At 34.8% G+C, this 19750-nt stretch overlaps 2 protein-coding genes across 2 annotated transcripts in view; both read left to right on the top strand.

Moving 5' to 3' along the window:
- The window catches only part of LOC111058110 (mucin-5AC), a 216095-nt gene that overhangs the window by 59355 nt on the left and 136990 nt on the right, over positions 1 to 19750 (top strand). The gene's annotated exons all lie outside the window — the stretch shown is intronic.
- Positions 9753 to 12849, top strand: LOC120351186. Its single transcript, XM_039427503.1, has 2 exons — positions 9753 to 11217; positions 11304 to 12849. The coding sequence occupies exons 1-2, from the start codon at positions 10417 to 10419 to the stop codon at positions 11607 to 11609; spliced, it is 1107 nt and encodes a 368-aa protein (XP_039283437.1). The 5' UTR covers positions 9753 to 10416; the 3' UTR covers positions 11610 to 12849.

Raw genomic sequence — 19750 nt, 5'->3', positions numbered from 1 at the left:
ATTTCAGCATAGTTTTGGATATATTTATGATAATACCCAGTCATACCAATGAATCTGGCTATAGCTTTGGCATTTTTGGGCTTTGAAAATTCTCGGATGGAGTTTGTCCTGTTAGGGTCGATCTGGTTTCTTTCTGGTTTCACAGTAAATCCGTCTTCTCTTAATTTTGATAACACAACTTCAATGTGTACTAAATGAGATTCAAAGTTCTTTGAATAAATTACTATATCATCAAGATAATTTAAAACTAATTTGAATTTGATATTATCCTCAAAGAGTGTATCCTGAACGGAAGTCAAGGCTTGTGCACCTATACTTATACCGAACGGAACTCTAGTATACTGATAGGTTCTCCTCTGAGTACAAAAAGTCGTTAAATGCTTACTTTCCTCAGATAAGGGCATCTGATAATAAGCTTGATTTAAATCCAACACAGAAAAATACTCGGCATTATGGAACCAGTGGAATATATTATCCAGATTGGGCAGTGGAGTAGAATCTAATGATATTTAGTGCACGATAATCAACGACTATAGGTTCACCTCCTTCCTTTTTTGATACTAGAAACGCTGGACTAGAATAACATGAAGTCTACTTCTCAATTATTCCCTCTTCGAGCATCTTCTTGATTTAATTATTATTTAACGAAAATCCTAAATAAATGCTGCAAATCACCCCGAAGACCTCTGCTACTGCAGACATTGACAACAGGGTTAACTGCTAGATGGAAATTCGATGAGAGCCAATATCCAAAAATTAGTTGCCAGCCCGGGAATCGAACCCGGTACCTCCCAATTGCTAGTCAGGTATGCTTGCCCTTACACCAAACTGACAATCTCTGGATAGCAGCGCTCATTTTATACAAAGCCACAGCGGCCAACCAGTTACAGATGGAATTAAATAGAGAATGCATTTATTCAAATGCTAATTAATATATAATTATTATTTAACGAGAATCCTAAATAAATGCTGCAAATCACCCCGAAGACCTCTGCTACTGCAGACATTGACAACAGGGTTAACTGCTAGATGGAAATTCGATGAGAACTACTATCCAAAAATTAGTATTTTGTTAAAATTAGTATTCTATTTAATTCCATCTGTAACTGGTTGGCCGCTGTGGCTTTGTATAAAATGAGCGCTGCTATCCAGAGATTGTCAGTTTGGTGTAAGGGAAAGCATACCTGACTAGCAATTGGGAGGTACCGGGTTCGATTCCCGGGCTGGCAACTAATTTTTGGATAGTAGTTCTCATCGAATTTCCATCTAGCAGTTAACCCTGTTGTCAATGTCTGCAGTAGCAGAGGTCTTCGGGGTGATTTGCAGCATTTATTTAGGATTTTCGTTAAATAATAATTATATATTAATTAGCATTTGAATAAATGCATTCTCTATTTAATTCCATCTTCTTGATTTTCTCATTAATGATTTCCATTTTCATAGGGTTCGATTGATAGGGAGCTTTTCTTACCGGTTCCTCTGATAAAAGTCGAATTTTATATTCAATCAAATTCGTTTTTCCTAATTTATCAGTGAGCACATCATCGAAGTTGTCTAGTACCTTTTGCAATCTTGTCCGTTTGCTCAGCATTCAAATTATCTTCTCTTACGTCTGAACTGATTGCATTTTGTATTTCCATCAAAGCTTGGTTCTTTTTACTTTCAAAGGAGAATTTAAATCGTGGTCTGAAATTGAAATAATACCTCTTGTTGAATAGGTCTATCACTAACTGTGTGTGATGTATAAAATCACAACCAAGTATAACTGGAACTGAAAGGTTATCACAAATATGGAATCGAGATTTTCAACTGAAGTTTTCTATTTTGATCTTTATGAACACTGCTTCCTTCAAATTCAAACCTTCATTATTAGCTGTGACACAATCTAGATGATCCTCTTCAACTCGTAATTCAGGATTAGTAATCAATAACTCATCGAAAACATTTTTTGAAATGATACTTCTACTTGCACCGGAGTCTATTAAAGCGGTTGTATGCATGCTATTGTTTCCAATTATTTCGCAAACTACAAAGGGAATAATATATTTTATTCGTTAAAGCTTTGGTTTTTATCTTGTTGAGAGATTTCTGCGCTCTTCTTTTGCAACGTTAATGGAATTAATTTTTCCTCTCTGTCTTCCCAGCTTTGAATAATATCTTTTTACTTCTTGGTTCATACTTTGAATCAATGGAGTTAATGTAGTGATTACTATCAGTTTGATGTACTAAATCTCTATTCAACTATTCTTAGCTTCTTCTTTTAATTAGATTTCTCTAGTCAGGTCTTTACATTTTTACACCCATTAGCATAATGACCCAAGTTATGACATTTGTAACATTCAACGTTATTTAAGTTCTTGTTAGTATTCAAATTTTGTGTCATTGTATTCCTTTGAACATTCATATTATCAGGATTTGATCTACACACCCTAACCGTATGTCCTAGCTTTTGACAAACATAACATCTCCTTGAGACAGTACTTACTTCATTAAATGATCGTGGCTCTCTCCCATTTGAACTTGACACAAATATATCTCTCTCGCTATCCGCAAACTGAATATTTTGCGATTGGACACATATTTCATTCAGATCCCTAAAACTGGTAGGTTTGAACTGAAATACTAACCTTGATCTATCCTGGGGGTTGTAAGGGCGTAAACCTTTGCCCCACTGGTTGAGTGACATATTGTGTAAAGTTGTGCTCCTTGGAGGGTTATCTCTTATGATAAAGCCACACGTTATGAAGCTATAATTGTGTAAAGTGGTAAACTGCAAATCCTTTACAGCTGATACGATGTTCTTGAGATTTATAAGAGCAGTCGCTAAATTCCCTCTTTTGCGAATAAATTCACAAAAAATTAAGGCCGTCCGGCTCGCAAAATTACTAGGTTCAAACCTCAGCTCTAGCTCAGTGGTAGATACATGAATTTTCCAAATACAATTAATATCCATAAGGTTCAATGACCGGCGATTAATAATTCTTACCGCTGCTTCTATGAAGTTCTTGAAGAATACCAGTGAGGAAATTAAAAGAATATTTGATGACTGATTGTCAGTAACCATGTACCACTAGAGAATGATAAGGACCAACTATAGTTGTTTCTAGTTGATTCTTAAGACGCTCGTTATGGATACAGGTATTCACCAATTTATCCTTCCAAAATTCCTTAGAACTTACAACGCCAGTTCTTGAAGCTCTCTGGATCCTTATATGATATAACTGGAACCTTATTAATATAATTTTTCAATATACTTGTTCTGGCAGACTAAAATGATTATCATCAAAGGATGATAAATACTGAATGCTCTTAATAGCCTAAGATCAATATTACTTGATTCAATAATTTTATGTGCTGCTGAATATTTATTGGTACTAGAACAGCTCAAACTGTATATCACGAGATGAATTAGGATAAAATAAATTTCTATGATTTGTATGCTGACATAAAACACAAAATATATTCCCATAAAACAGTGTATATAAAATATTCGATATCTATAATTTTTCAATATATATAAAATTTTCTTATATCTATAATTTTCTTTAAATAAATTCTTTCTAAAATCTGAACAATTATCACAGGTCTTGATAGCTTTCACAATAGTGAATTTCAAATTCATAAATACATTATATTTAATACTGATGCTTAGACTTCCAGTCAATACAAAATTCTACAAATAAAAACCTGTTTGGTCTATCGATTTGATATGGCTTGCTTTGATCAATTAGCAAAAATAATAATTAATAAATTAATATTCAACATGAGATCTCAGGGATTTATATGAGTTCGGGCCGTGCATGGAAGTAAGCTTCCTACATATATCAAATAAATTTATAAAACGTTCTTATGAACTATGTGATAGTACTCAACACGTGGTGACTTTTTATTTAATTTAAGTCAATTTGAATAGCGCTTTTAATTAATATCCCCACTATACGTAGAAAGCCTAAAACGAGCTCGTTTGATTTATCACTCACATAAATGAAGTTCTCGACGGTCTCGTGGATTGAATTAATTATTTCCAATAATTAATTAGGCAGGTCTCTTTTGTCTCTGCTGGGCTAACGCGTGGTCCAGATTTCTTATAGATTTCTCTCCGAATTAAAGGTATATTTAAGGGAATTAATTGTAAATTACGAACTCTTTAACAACACTGAGTTCACAGATAATTTAACATATAATACAAATATTTCACATTTAAAAAAGGGGTTGGCTTGATAATTTTTACTATTCAAAGGAAGAAAGAACCCTAAACTCTATGTGCGTCCTCTCAGGTCGAGATCTTAAGCCAGAAGAAAGTGGTTTTCAGAAAAATTTATCTCTTCCTAGAACAATTTTGTAAGCTTCTCTCTGATTGGTCTTCAATTTAATAAACTCAATACAATTGGTCGCCTCAGAATCAGGGCTTCTTCAACTTTATAATAGGAAAAATTTAAATAAAAAGTTTTTATATAAATACATGTAGTGTTTATCTTAAATTAATTTCATAAATAAATCGTAACATACGATTTTAATAGATAATACATTTAGTTTTTTATATGGGTTTTGTATACTCTTGGTTTTTCGTGCTTTTTAGATTATAATAAATATTTATACAGAAATAATAGTTGTCCGTATTTCTACACATCAACCTTCCTTAGTATATATAATATATCCTTTGTGAGTAAATTTTATATAATTCAACCTGTTATACTGGTTGATCGAATGATCAGCTGATTCGCTCAGTATTGATTCCAATAATTATCGATTTATTCAAGATCGACTGATTCTTTTCAAAAATGTAAACAAATAATTCTAACCTCAACGTACATGCAAACTTTTATTTTTTTATAATCCGCCAATAATAAGTAAACCGCTTTATAATTTTTAATTTTGCCAATGGATTCTCATAATTGTTGAATCACAATTATACATGTTTTCTTATCTTTTTTGATAATACTATTACTCTTTATCGCTAACAATATTCGATTTAAGTTGGTTGATCCTTTGACTAGGTTTAACTTTCTTTTCCATTTTATAATTCTATTAAAATTCATTGGTTCATTTCAAGATATTTGATGGTACTAAAGTACCACGTGACAGGGTCCAATCTGGAACATAAAATATATATTAGACACAATCTCTTCTTCTGATTTGTTCAGTTTTAATAATTTGGCTGCTTCTTTTATCGCTACTATATAGATAGATAAGGGTTCTCCTCTCTGTTGTAGTCTATAATATTGTTCGCGCTCAATAACTGAAAGAAGCCTCGTGGGGATGAAATATGTCAAAATATCTTGATGAAATGTGTCGAATGTTCTATTCAAAGAAATTGCTAGGTTCAATCTTTCTGAAAGAGGTCCTATCGTTGAACTATGAATCCAATTGAACGCTTGTTGATCCATGAGATTTCCGCGCTCTTTAATTTTTATTGAAATTTCAATAAATTTAAGCAACTTGTCAACTGAAAATCCATCTGTAACTGGTAAATCTTTCATCAAGTGTTCGATCGGATTCGGCAATTCATTATAAAGATTGCTGAAAATAGAATGTATCATATTCGAGGCACCTGACATACTTTCTTGAACTAACGGTCATACAGTATACGCAACAGGTTCGTGAATATTTTGCATTACAGGACGTATACTAATACTATCTCGAGTAAGTTGTGGCAAACTTGCGTGTTCAACGGATTCTTGCGTATTTTGAAATACAGGCCGTATGCTATCTCTATTCATTTCATGCTGATTAATCACATCAATTATTGGATTGAACATTTTGCCCTCTCTTTCATTATCTGTGCTCATTGAACTTGGCACATGACTAATGTTTAGTTTCAATGTAGGTCTTTGCGATACTGTAGCTTTAGTTTCACTTGGCGTATGGGTAGTATCGAATTCAGATACATGAATGCTAGGAGTAGAGACCTGTTTAAATTTTTGAGTTATATTTGCTTCAACATTGTCGGCATCTTTACTATCAACTACCGGTGAGATTAGATGATGTTTTAGATTAATTAACATAGTAAAAACAGCTTGAGCGGACACAATCGATCCTTCAATCTCAGCTATCAACTCCTGATTGTTTGCTTCTTTAGCGTATGTTAATAACTGGGCTACTCTATTTAGAATGTGTAAGAAGATACTAACTCCCTTGCCAACACTGGCTTTTCTGTCCACGTTAATCAAACTAGGAATTTTTACTTAATAATCCGTTTCTCTTTTCAATAATTCATCAATTCTAGTCAAAGCTTGCTTACAATTTTCTTCAGTAAAATATCTTGATCCTCTGTATTTTGGGGTCTGGATTACTTATCACTAGTCTATACTTCCCCCGTAAGGTATCTAAGTCGCATCCAGAAATAGTATTTGGTGGAAATCCTAACGTCTCAAGTTCAAATATCAAGTTGTACTTACTTAAATAATTAGGATTAAATTTGACATTAGGGACTAAATCAAAATTGAATCTCCCATCTACCTCTTCTTTGACATCCCAGTAATTCACCATCTTCGACTCAGATGAAGTTGAGGACATTTATCTCTTTGGCGATCCCATCATCATGTGTGACATTAATATGATTAACTTGTTCTAAACATATATGCTGATATATCAATTCATTAATATATAAATCAATAAATGATTCAACTCGAAGTAATAGTACCATTAACGCAAATGTTATTTCCTATACATGCATGACATCAATTTTCCTGATTTCATTCCAAGTTAGATGAAGATAAAAAGAATTAAGAAGTAACCAGTAAGGGTTTACCAGCAGCAGTGGCGCAGTGAAATAGTTGTCGTTTTTTTTTTGAAAGAAATTTTGAAATTAAAAAAATTTTTGCTATGAGAAAGATTTAAAATATATATAGGTCTATAAGAAAAACACAGACTTCTACGTTTGATGCCCAATAACTTCATTTATTGACCAGTAAACAAATAATTTTTCGCAATAAAAGTTGTAGAGATTTTAATTCTGAAAAGAATTATGTAAGCTGTGTAAACTAAATTCGAATAAAAGTTGAATAAAATGTAGTCTTATGTAGTACATTACACCACAAAAATTTGCTGTTTTATGAGGAGAGAACTAATAACTCATAGGTTGTAGCTGATTGCAAATAAAATATTCGGTTTTTTTATGAAAATTTTTATTTTTTATTTGAATGTAACATAATTTTCTAAAAACCATCGGCAAATACCAGCATGGGGAATACAGTCTCGTGGGAATAGAGTACGAACTTTCTGGAGGTGGTATGAATGTAATTGTTGCTCTTTTAGTATCCTCCAAATAATAGATTGATTGACATTAAACTGCACTGACAATTCTCTCGTGCTCTTCTCTGGATGTTCATAAATTTCAATAAGAACGTGTTCTTCTAACTCAAAAGTCATAGTAGATCGGGATCTGCCTGCATAAATGTGCTCTTTGCATATCAAAGAACCTGTTCCAGACAAGACGTTGATGAATAGTGGCAAAAAACCTTGGAAAGTTCTCTTGATACAAACGTCTTGCTTCAGTACTATTACAGTGTCCCATTCCATACATTAAATGCATGTCAGCTAATTCGGAGTATGAATAATGTCTAGAATTACCTGCCATTTTTTTAAAATGTTAACACTTAACACAAAAGCAAAATGAAATGGTTACAAATAACTGGTTAATAGATTAAACAAAAAACACAGCGCGGTTACAGTAGGCCTAACTTACAGTTTGTTGTTTTGTTCAACAATGAGCTGAAATATTTCTGAAAATAATTCATAGCTGATAATTTCTATTAAATATTTTCCCATGTAGGACAAAATAAATTAGCTGTTTTGGAAGAGCTATTATTAAAATCCATGTTTTATTTGCAATCAGCTACAACCTATGAGTTATTAGTTCTCTCCTCATGAAACAGCAAATTTTTGTGGTGCAATGCACTACATAAGACTACATTTCATTCAACTTTTATTCGAATTTAGTTTACACAGCTTACATAATTCTTTTCAGAATTAAATTCTCTATATTGCGAAAAATTATTTGTTTACTGGTCAATAGATGAAGTTATTGGGCATCAAACGTAGAAGTCTGTGTTTTTCTACTTAGATTTTTTGCATATTTCAACTTTTTCCTCAAAAACTACCCACACTACAGCTCCCAGACTAGTTTTATTCAATTTTTCAGATAATTTTCCATATGAATCCAGCATAAGTTTTTCAAAAACTAGTCCCCAAAGTATCGGTGTTTTTCTTGTAGAACTTTTTTTCTTATTTTTACCTCTGCTATCACGTATTAAATTGTTTTACCATAATTAAGAATCACCCTGTATAATATTTTGTGATATTCCATGTATTGATACTCCACAATGAATCACATAGTCTGACGTACATTTTGCACATTTTCTCAGTTGGATTCGTTTTCTTGAATTTTACTGAACATTATTGGACTCAACGAATTTGAATTGTATTTTTGCCTCTGAGTTCACAAAACTTCCAGCTACTGCTGCTTACCACTAAGTTTTATCAATTGACAGCAATATTGATGCTCATTAGTTTGTTGTGCCTACTATGAATAAGATAATAGTTTCGATGTTAGACACAACTCTATCACTTATCGTTTGCGCAATCCGACAAGAGAATTCATCGCATTCCAATATGAATATTTTTTCATCTAACTCGATTTGAACATGAGTGTTCAGTTTTTAAAGGTATTTGCAGACAAATAACAACTATCGTTTCTGTTTTCAAAGAATTCTCTGTTTCCCAATCAGCCTTCCAGATTGTGAGGAAAGAAATATGACAAACATATATTGGAATCAAAGTTTTTTGAAAGTTTATTTCCAATCCTCGTCTTATCCTAAAAGTATCATTTCTGAGCTGACAGCTCACTCACTAGCTCTGACCTAAAAGACGGCTAACTTCTCTATTTGCCGGTTTTCCATGTTTTGCAAAAGTTTTCCCACCCGACTAGTTAGCTATTTCTTTCCGCTGTTGGTCCTTTTATTCCGGTTGACTACGCTTATATTTCGGGGAAACTGTTTTTCATGTCTTAGACGAAATTCTGACAAACAAAACAACCAAAAAGGATATAGGTCTATCACGCTTCAATTTTCCTCCCGGAGATTTGTTTCACAGGAATGTTATTTCTATTGAGAATAATTTTTCAAAATATGAATCTCAATAATCTACAATTATTCTGTATAATGGTGGATGATCTCATGTTTCAACTTTACAAAAAAATGAAATGAAGAAAAAATTAAATAAGTATTTTTTTGCAGCTAAAAAAACTGGTTGACAAAATTCGTCAAATTACGTTACTATATGTACGAATCAATTTGATCCATGATAATTAAGCAATTAGCTGACAGAAGAACTTTTATGAAATAAAAAAGGGAACTAATCTGATAAGCCCATGATGGTTTGAATAATACATTACACATTCAAGACAAAGTACCCAGGAGCTGCTATCACTTTTATAGTCTTCTTTCCCCCCACAGTACTTCACCTCCTGCTTAGTTTTATTTTTTTTATTTCGTATTTAATCTTGGCCCGACATTAATTTATTATATTGTACGGTTGAATCCTGGCTGAATAGTGTATGGACGAGATAATTCAATTGCGATCAATCCCTTGCTTTACGACTGCCAGACGACACCGATGCAGAGCAGCGGTGGAGCAGTAATTTACAACACGGCTTCTCTGTGTCAAGCAGAGCGTCAGGCTGCCTCTTCAATCTCCACGATTCCTCCATAACATCCCCACCACGACATCCATACAACATCCCTGGGGTCCTGTATTCCAGTTGAGAGTATATCGCGGTTACATGCCGTAAAACCAATGCCGAGGATTGTGTAGCCTCACTGCATAACAACGCGAGCAGTTATGACGCTATATCATCGTCAAATTTAGTTACCCTTTTTACTGAGCACACGTATAGCAACCTGTGTCACCCTATAGTTTACGGTGCTACAAGCATTTCCTAAATTAATAAGTCTGCGATATAGTGAGAAAGAGTGTAAAAGTGAGTTTGTTTCAAAGTTTATAGAGGGCTGATTATTGGAAATTAGCATTACTGTTCAATTATTCGGCCGCCTCGTCATCTTGAAGCAAATCGAATGAAATTAAAATGTAGGGAAGAAATTGGGTCCATGTGCCTGCTACTCCCGTTGTAAGGGTAACCACTTGAAGAGCTGAAATCCTCTAAATACAAATGAATTTCAGTATCGCTTCACGGTAGTTCGGAAACCACCTAAAGCTGTAGGTCCATCTCTCATCATCATCATCCGTCTCATTGTAACGGGGGACATAAACATTGATATTAGGAATAATAGTGCTAATATTCGTAAATTTCAAAATATGCTCCGTTCAAATAATTTTTACTGCTTTAACTATGAACCTACTCGGTTTGAATCTTGCCTCGACAATGTTTTTTTCAAACATAAAGCACAATGAAATTGAATGTACTGTAGAGGAGCCTCATTTATCAGACCATTCTGGGATAAAACATATATAAAAAAGGAATTGAAAAAATCTAACAATACGGCAAGTGAAAACCCCTTTTATTACAGAAGTGTGAGAGGTCCAAATATCGATTTACTAAGACATAAACTATCCACTATCGATTGGGTTGAAGCTTTTAACAAAGTTGATAGTGCTGAATTAGGCACAAATTTGTTTATAAACAATTTGACTTGTCTTTTGAATCAGTGTTGTCCAATTTCAAAGAAGAAGAAATTTCGCAAACAAAAAGCAAACTTACCACTGAATAATTGGTTCACTCCTGAATTGGATAGAATCCGTTCAATTTTGGTGGTATATCATGAAATTTCGAAATGTAATACAGACCTCTTACCGATTTATCGTCGATTGAGAAGGGAATACAAGCAGAGGATCAAAGAAGCAAAGCAGCAGGCCAATGGAAATTTTATTAGTGAGTCCAGTAACAAATGCAAAGCTGCCTGGAGAGTAATTAATTCTGAGACCAACCGGCTAAAACGTATTGATGAGGACCTACCTATCTCTGCTACTGATTTCAATGAGCACTTTGCAAACTTCTGTAATAATATACAAAGACCCAATGACCATAATGCGGATTTGTCTAGTGCTATGAAGGTGCTGAGTCATCAAACAATAGACAGAGAAAGGTGCATTTTTGGATGGAGAGAGGTCACTGTGGATGATGTCAGAGAGGTAATAGACAGTTTGAGTAATTCTCATTCAGAGGATTTCTATGGTCTTTCTAATTTCTTATTGAAGCAGATGAAAGAAGAACCGTTGCAACCTTTGACTTACCTCATCAACTGGATACTCATTGATGGTGTCTTTCTAATTTCTTATTGAAGCAGCTGAAAGAAGAACTGTTGCAACCTTTGACTTACCTCATCAACTGGATACTCATTGATGGTGTCTATCCTTCCTGTCTAAAGGTTTCTGTCACTGTGCCTGTCTACAAAAAAGGAGATAAATCTTGCCCAGATAATTACAGACCTATCTCTCTTGTCCCAGTTATATCAAAGGTGGTAGAGAGTCTGATGCAGAAACAATTGGTCAATTACATGGAGAGAAATGACTTGTTCACGTCATCCCAGTTTGGTTCCAGGAGTGGCAAATCTACAGGTAAAGCTGTGGAAGGTCTTGTCTGCATATTCTGAAGTGCTTTGAACTGGGTCATGATGTTTCTGCAACACTTCTAGACTTAAGTAAGGCGTTTGATATTGTGGATCACGCTATTCTGCTTGAGAAGATAAAATACTATGAAGTGAGGGATATTGAATACAATCTTTTGAAATCTTACTTAAGTAACAGGTTGCAAACCACCAGGATAGGATATAAAAAGTCTGGGCTACTTGATATTAGAAATGGGGTCCCACAGGGCTCGGTCCTCGGTCCATTCCTTTTCTGGTCTATATAAATGACCTTCCCGATTATGCAACTGAGGGTGAATGTATATTAAACGCAGATGATACTACATTTCTGATAAATGATAAAGATCCAGGAAAGCTTGGCCAGAAAACAGCGCTCATTGTTAATAAAGCTGAGTATTGGTTTAGTGTTAATAGGCTGATCGTTAACATCAACAAAACAGAGTCCTTACTGTTTAGCTTAAAATAGTTCTTCTTGTTCTTTTAGAGAGAACAAGAATGTGAAATTTTTAGGCATACACCTGAATTCTAAGCTGAGCTGGGATACTCATACTATGAACCTCTGTAAACGTTTATGTTTACTTGGCAAGTTGAAATATTGTACCACCTTTGATTTGGTCATCAATGCCTATTATGCTTTTTTCCATGTTCATTTGTTATATGGAATTCTGATCTGGGGTAATGCTCCTGGTGCTAAAGATGTATTACTGTGGCAAAAGAAGGCTCTGAAAAGAATGATTGGCATCCCATCCACTGAGTCTTGTAGGGATCATTTTGTAAGACTAGGAATACTCACTGTACCGTGTCTATTCATTCTTAATTGTTTGCTCTTTGCTAAAGGTAATCTCGATAAATTAATGCAAAGAAGCGATATACATAGTCACATCACAAGAAATAGGAATCAGCTGCAGGTAACGCAGGCTAGATTGACTAAGACTCAAATGAACTTTGAGTATATGAGTATAAAATTATTTAAGAAGTTACCATTAGATGCTAGAGATGTTAGTTTTAGAAAATTTAAAACTATAATGTTCCTGAAATCCAAACCACTATATTCACTCCAAGAATGGAATGACTTGAGTATAGAGAGCCTTTCTTTTTTATGATTTATTCCACTGTTCAAATATATTCATAGGCTATATCTATTCATGTATCATTTATGTATAGAACTCATTTTTTGTTGAAGTTTATTGTGATATGTGTTCCGACTCCTTATTGACTTCTGTAAAACGCTTTATTTTGTATCTGTCTGTGTGACTGTTGTATGTTTTATGTTTCCTGATGACTGTTTGGCATTTCTCTTAATGTTCAAATGTTTATATGTTGCGCATTTACGGCGAAACGCGGTGATAGATTTCCATGAAATTCGACAGGTATGTTCCTTTTTTAATTGCGCGTCGACGTATACACGTATACACAAGGTTTTTGGAAATTTTGCATTTCAAGTATAATATAAAAGGAAAAAGGAGCCTCCTTCATACGCCGATATTAGAGTAAAAATCAGACTATAGAATTATTCATCATAAATCAGCTGTCAAGTGATTACACAGCTGTGTGGAGAAGCCAGTCTATTGCTGTTCAAAGTCTATAGTTTCAATCAGGTACTTGTGGATGAGAATACTGCGTGAGGTCTACTGTTCACAGAACTACTAGTTATTGTCCGAGCGAAGTGAGGACTAAGATTTAAGTTGACGGTTTGGCATTTCTCTTAATGTTTGAATGTTTATATTATGTTGCGCATTTACGGCGAAACGCGGTAATAGATTTTCATAATATGACAGGTATGTTTCTTTTCAAAGGAACCCTTGCGCGTCGACGTATATACAAGGTTTTTGGAAATTTGGCATTTTAAGGATAATACAAAAGGAAGAGGAGTTTCCTTCGAACACCAATATCACCGTGAAATTCAAACTATAGAATTATTCATCATAAATCAGCTGTCTAGTGGACTATGATACTACCCGTTCAAAAACATCGAACATCTTGAAAATGTATCTTTCCATCAACGTTAGTAGACAGTTTTCTACTAACTTTGTCTCTCCATAAACTGACGCTATGATTCTAATTCGGAGTTTGAAGTTATTGATGGAAAACATTTTTTTTACATTTTTTTTTTTTAATCTGATGATTAAAATTGCAACAAATACTATTTAGTCCGGGCGCAAATGTCATGAATAAGGCACTCCGTGGTCATTTTTTGGTAACAGCCGTGGAAGATGTCTCAATTTCTTCGTTAGGTCTAGCATAATGAGAATCGTGATAATGATAAGTCGAAATCACAGGCAAACACCTCGAAAACAAGATGGCCATCAAAATTTTCAGGGTTTTGCTATATCGCTTGTTCTTCAATAACCGTTCACGATTTTCAACCGTGTATGTCTTCTGCGAATACCTCTACAGGGCGGAAAGTGAAATATTGTCCCCGAAAAAAGTATGTTACAAGTTTTTGAAGTTGAATAGATCATGAAAAGAGTAGTCGAAATGAGTCGATTCTTCAAACATCATTTTGTGGCTAATTCGGAACACTTTGGTGGTAAAACCAATCCGATATTTTTCACAATAACTAAATAGCAAGCGATATAGAAATTTCTGTCAATAATGACCGTCATCTTGAATTTTTCGATGATGTCGAATATGTCTTATCAATATTCTTATTCGGCTTGTTATGACGAAGAGATTGATACCATATGCAAGTCTCTACCTTGAAGTATTCTTAAAAAAATCTAGTGATAGATCGTCATCAAATGCTAACAATTGAATCATTGAATGAGGTGCAATTTGTATTCAATGATTCGTGGATAACGTGATCAACAACTAAAAATACTTGGATCTATTCTTTTCGCTAGGTCTCCATCATCAACATTTTTTCTCGAAGAAGAAGATCCTTCTTAAAGGATCAATTTTACTGAAGTTGATAGGACGTGCAGCAGAAAAAATGGGGTCTTCTTCAAATTTAATCATCGCCATATTCTCAGTTGAAGATCAAAGAGAGGATCGCACAAAAGGCGCTAGATTGGAAGGTTCGCCAAGTTTGCTCGACCTGATCCAATTTCAGCGCTGAACAGAGAAAAAATAAGTTCGACTTGATCACATCGTGGGTGACAAAGTCTCAATCGGACTCACACAAGAAACGATTTTCAATTTATTTCACAATACGGGTTCAAGTCACTCCTGATCAATCTATCGCTTTTTTCTCTGTAAAAAAAAACTGGATTATCCTCTCTGCACTTAATCGTATCCCTAACTACGACTGTCTTCCCATGGAGAGAAGTAGCTTGATCAATTTCAATTCGCAGTTTCAATGAAGTTTGAGATCATTTTATGTATGAATTTTCGTTTCTCAAATAAGTTGGACTATCTTAGTTAAATAATAGTTTTTATGAGTCTTCTTACAGTCTTCATGGATGTTTTTGTCCTGAGAGATCAATAAAACCATGAAATTCGGATTTATCAGGTTTTCATACACATAATATTGAAAATTCTAATGTAGAATGAGCTAGAAGCATAACCAAATGTGGGTAATTGTAATTTGCTTGAATTGTACATTTTATTCCTCAATGGACATTTCCAAAAACAGTTCTACACTGTGGAGGAGAGCAAGATATTGATTTTCAATGGATTTGAAATGAATAGATTCGCTTATCCATCACACATTCAAGGAATAATACGGTTTCCATTACATTATAACAATTGTAGCCTACTGTGAGAAAATTATATATCCTTAATCTTTTGAATGAAAATAACGTTATCATTTTTTTTTTGCAAGTTGGGTTGTATATTATTGTTTGGAGCCACCGCCATGAATGAACGATTCGAACCAGCGTCGGAATTTTGTTAATGGCTCTCGTAAGCGTGAGGAATTGGATATAACCAAGTCGTTGGCTCAGAAAATAAAATTAGAGAGCTGGGTGGCAATTCGCGTCATAAAACGGAACTACTGCAACTGTAATAACCGAACTTCAACCGACTTAATTACATTTAGCCATGGTCACGGTTGGCGCTAATGAAATACGACTCAAACGCATTAATTTATATACGCACGGTCAGTTCGCCAATCCGCATCCGTGCGCGTTATTGTCCGTCCCCACTGCCAATGCCATTGTGCCGCCTCCATTATTATTACTGCACTACTTTCAACTGGGTCGTCCGATCCGCATTTTTATTACTCTTTCATACTCGTTAAGCATCTATTCTTTACAACGCAAAACTGTATCTGCAGTCAGATACCCGTGATAAATAAGTTTCAATGACGTATGGAATATATCAAATGAGCTTCGTGAGTTTCTTACTTAATGAGAAATGGACCAGGATGATGGTGAATCCTATCACTCCCATACTTCTGTTGATTCCATTATCGGATTCATCGAAGACAAAGATAAGACAAAGACAAAGTTCCCTTTGATAAGATGTAATAGATGTGAAAATCAAATTTATTGAAAATACCAATATCTAGGCATGTGAATATGTAAAAACTATTGTATTTTAATGATTATTTTTTAATTGTGAAAATATTTATTGTATTTGGCAATAAAATATCAAGGGAATCTCATCTTGAGTCGCGAATACTAAGATTGTGTGAAGCCTTTAGATTTCATACTTTCAATATTGTATATTATTCAAACTTTGACATGTTACCCTGAATTATAACAAGCTTGTTTTAACTTATAACAAGAGATGGTCTCAAACATCTTTAGATGTCATATAAACTCAGATCTCATAATAATATTATTCCACGAAACTATTATGCATTAATTGAATAAAACATCTTATCTTTAATTGTGAATTACTTGAAAAAACATGAATTCAATCAACTGACTTCCTCTAGGCTACTCAGCTAAGATTAGTTACCTTCAATAGAATAGAAATCCGTCTCCGGATGCAGTCATAAATGTTGGAGTATCATGAAATTACTATAGTGAGGTCTGCGTTAAAATGGCAGTATTTGATCAACAGAATACTCAAAATATTCATTATTATCAAAGAATTGCAGAAAAATGTTGATAAAGTTTGGTCTGAAATTGGTCCAAAAAAATAAATAGAATTTATAAATAACTGGAATTACTACTTCCATTTGTTATTCTCTCCACAAGTATAATTCGTTCCGTTTCCACTTAACTCATATTTGGTTTTGAAATGTAAAAATAGTTACTTTTCCAAAAATCTGGTGTGGCGCACTCACACAACTTTCCTTGCCGTTATGAAAATTGATCACCTGACGCTAGTGTTCCCGTGCATCTCAAGTCTACTATTCAAAGATTTGAGCCAGCTGGTGACAGGGCAATAACGCTGGAGACACACGAGTTCTGCTATCTCTTCATAGTGAATCATTTAATAGAATCAACAGTTGCCAATAGTTTGCATTTGGATAATCACTTTTTCTCGATTTTCGAGTTTATTTTTAATTTTAGGTGAAAATGTTCCTGAACATTAATTGTAGAGATTCTCATGCTCAATCTATTCCACTCAATTTTTTTTGTTTAAATTGTATCTGAAGCCTGATAATTGAGAATCTAAAATCAAACTTTGCATAGATGGGACGGAGCTCTTGAAATTTTTACAGATATGGATCTTGTGGCAGTTGATAGAACTTATCGATGACTATTTCAGGTATAACTTTAATCAAAATCGTTGGAGCCGTTTTCGAGAAAATCGCGAAAAACCCTGTTTTTGACAACATTTTCGCCATTTTAGCCGCCATCTTGAATCGCATTTGATCGAAATTGTTCGTGTCGGATCCTTATATTGTAAGGACCTCACGTTCCAAATTTCAAGTCATTCCGTTGATTGGGAGATGAGATATCGTGTACACAGACGCACATACACTCATACACACACACACACACACACATACAGACCAATACCCAAAAACCACTTTTTTGGACTCAGGGGACCTTGAAACGTATGGAAATTTTGAAATTGGTGTACCTTAATTTTCTTCGGAAAGCAATACTTTCCTTACCTATGGTAAAAGGGCAAGGAAAGTAAAAAATTAGTTACTTTTCCAATACAAGTTGAAACGTATACTCCATTATTAATTATTATATGAGTTAGGTTCAAGTACAGTTTCCACCTTGAACAAAGTTTAAACCCCAGCACCTAATCAAAGTTCTGGTGGTTTAATCGCGTGTAATTGGGTCATTGCAGAAATGCAATGGAATGGCAAGTGGCATAAATATGCATCAGCCGGCATCAATTATGCAAGCAAAAGGGGAAAGGAAGAGTGCCATCGTTGATTATCCAGTTGGTTGCCATATTAGTTAGCATGCGTACACAATTAATTGGGAAACAGTTCCGACGCCCCGGCTCTAAATATTTAAAGACGCCTTCACTTTGAAAAGTTGCAAGTTCACTCGTGAAACTGTACTGCCAAACAGGAAACAGAAGGAAAAGAGATCACGAAAGTAAAAATGTAGGAGAAGGAGAAGGAAGATGGGAAGGTGGAGATGACTGACTAAAAGTGGGATATTGTGCAAGGGTATTGAGGAGTGGAGAGGGTTTAAAAGAAGCTCTGTAATCTGAAAGCACAAGTTTTGGTCTCCTTCTTAATGAGGGGCACACAAGGAGTTTGACGCTGGATTCCAGCACCCCTTTACCCTTTCACCCCTTTACCCCTTTTCACTCTCATCTACTTCGCAAGCATTGCCACCCCTTCCTCTCCACTGTTGTTGGAAAGAGATTCCAATAAAAAACTTTCAAACTCTTTTTCTTTCTCCGAGAAAAATAAAACTTAATCTTCTTTAATACAATTTACTCCATTCACTTTGTGATTTGGAAGGGAAAACTTTATTTATCGATTACTCTGGTGGCGCGATTCTCATCAGAGTGAGATGTTTGTTTGCGAAGTTGAATGGTATTTGTTTTGTGTGAGTATCACAATGGTATTATTTTCATTTTTTCCTCAAGAGACTTAGCGCCAAAAAGTTTCACTTTTTGACATCTCAAATTCCATTATTGATGGGGAAGTTTATTTTTCAGAATTCAGCATTTGTTGCTCTCTCGCAGTATGTGAATGAAAAACTTTCCACTCAGCTTTTAGCAGTTCCACAGTATGAAAAATACAGTTCAGAAGAGAAAAGGTTCACACTCTAAAGTGTACTTTCATACGCTAAGACAAGAAAACACGAGTCTCCTATTTCTCTCGCTTTTGGAGAGTTGAATGGTCATGAGATGATCAATGTATTCATAATTTCTATTGAAACTATTAACGAGTTTTTAGGATGAATGTATTTCATCCAAGCGATTTTCCTCCTGACCCTTTCTCAGCTCCCTCTTCTCAAGCTTCATCCAGTGAACATAGAACTCATATTTTCCGTTCCTGACTGAAACATGAGGCTTGATTGAGCTAATTTGAATAGATATGTCTCATCGTTTATTACTTTTGACTCTTTAGATGTACTTCATATGGTAGTGGTTTTCAAGTTCAGAGTGGAAGGATATGCGGAGTAGGGACTCTAAAGTTTACATGAATCGAGTGACCCATTCGCATGTGCATTGGGACGAACGAGGTCCTTCATTCAAACGGAAAAAGACAGTGTTAACATCGCTTTGGCAGCGCGCCAGATCAACTTGTTTCTCTCTGAACAAATGCAATCCAAACGATCGATTCTGCTGATTTCCAGTGAAACTCATACACATGAAGAACGTTGAGATTGTACTTAGCGTACAACATTTTCGCCATTTTAGCCGCCATCTTGAATCGCATTTGATCGAAATTGTTCGTGTCGGATCCTTATATTGTAAGGACCTCACGTTCCAAATTTCAAGTTATTCCGTTGATTGGGAGATGAGATATCGTGTACACAGACACTCATACACACACACATACACACACACACACACACATACACACACACACACACACACCACACACACACACACACACACACACACACACACACACACACACACACACACACACACACACACACAACACACACACACACACACACACACACACACACACAACACACACACACACACAACACACACACACACAATTGTGAATTACTTGGAAAAACATGAATTCAATCAACTGACTTCCTCTAGGCTACTCAGCTAAGATTAGTTACCTTCAATAGAATAGAAATCCGTTTCCGGATGCAGTCAAAAATGTTGAAGTATCATGAAATTACTATAGTGAGGTCTGCGTT

This window comes from Nilaparvata lugens, chromosome 4, assembly GCF_014356525.2.
Source record: "Nilaparvata lugens isolate BPH chromosome 4, ASM1435652v1, whole genome shotgun sequence".
Classification (NCBI taxonomy): domain Eukaryota; kingdom Metazoa; phylum Arthropoda; class Insecta; order Hemiptera; family Delphacidae; genus Nilaparvata; species Nilaparvata lugens.
Note: the sequence above shows the minus strand (reverse complement) of the source record. Positions and strands in the feature narration are given on the sequence as shown.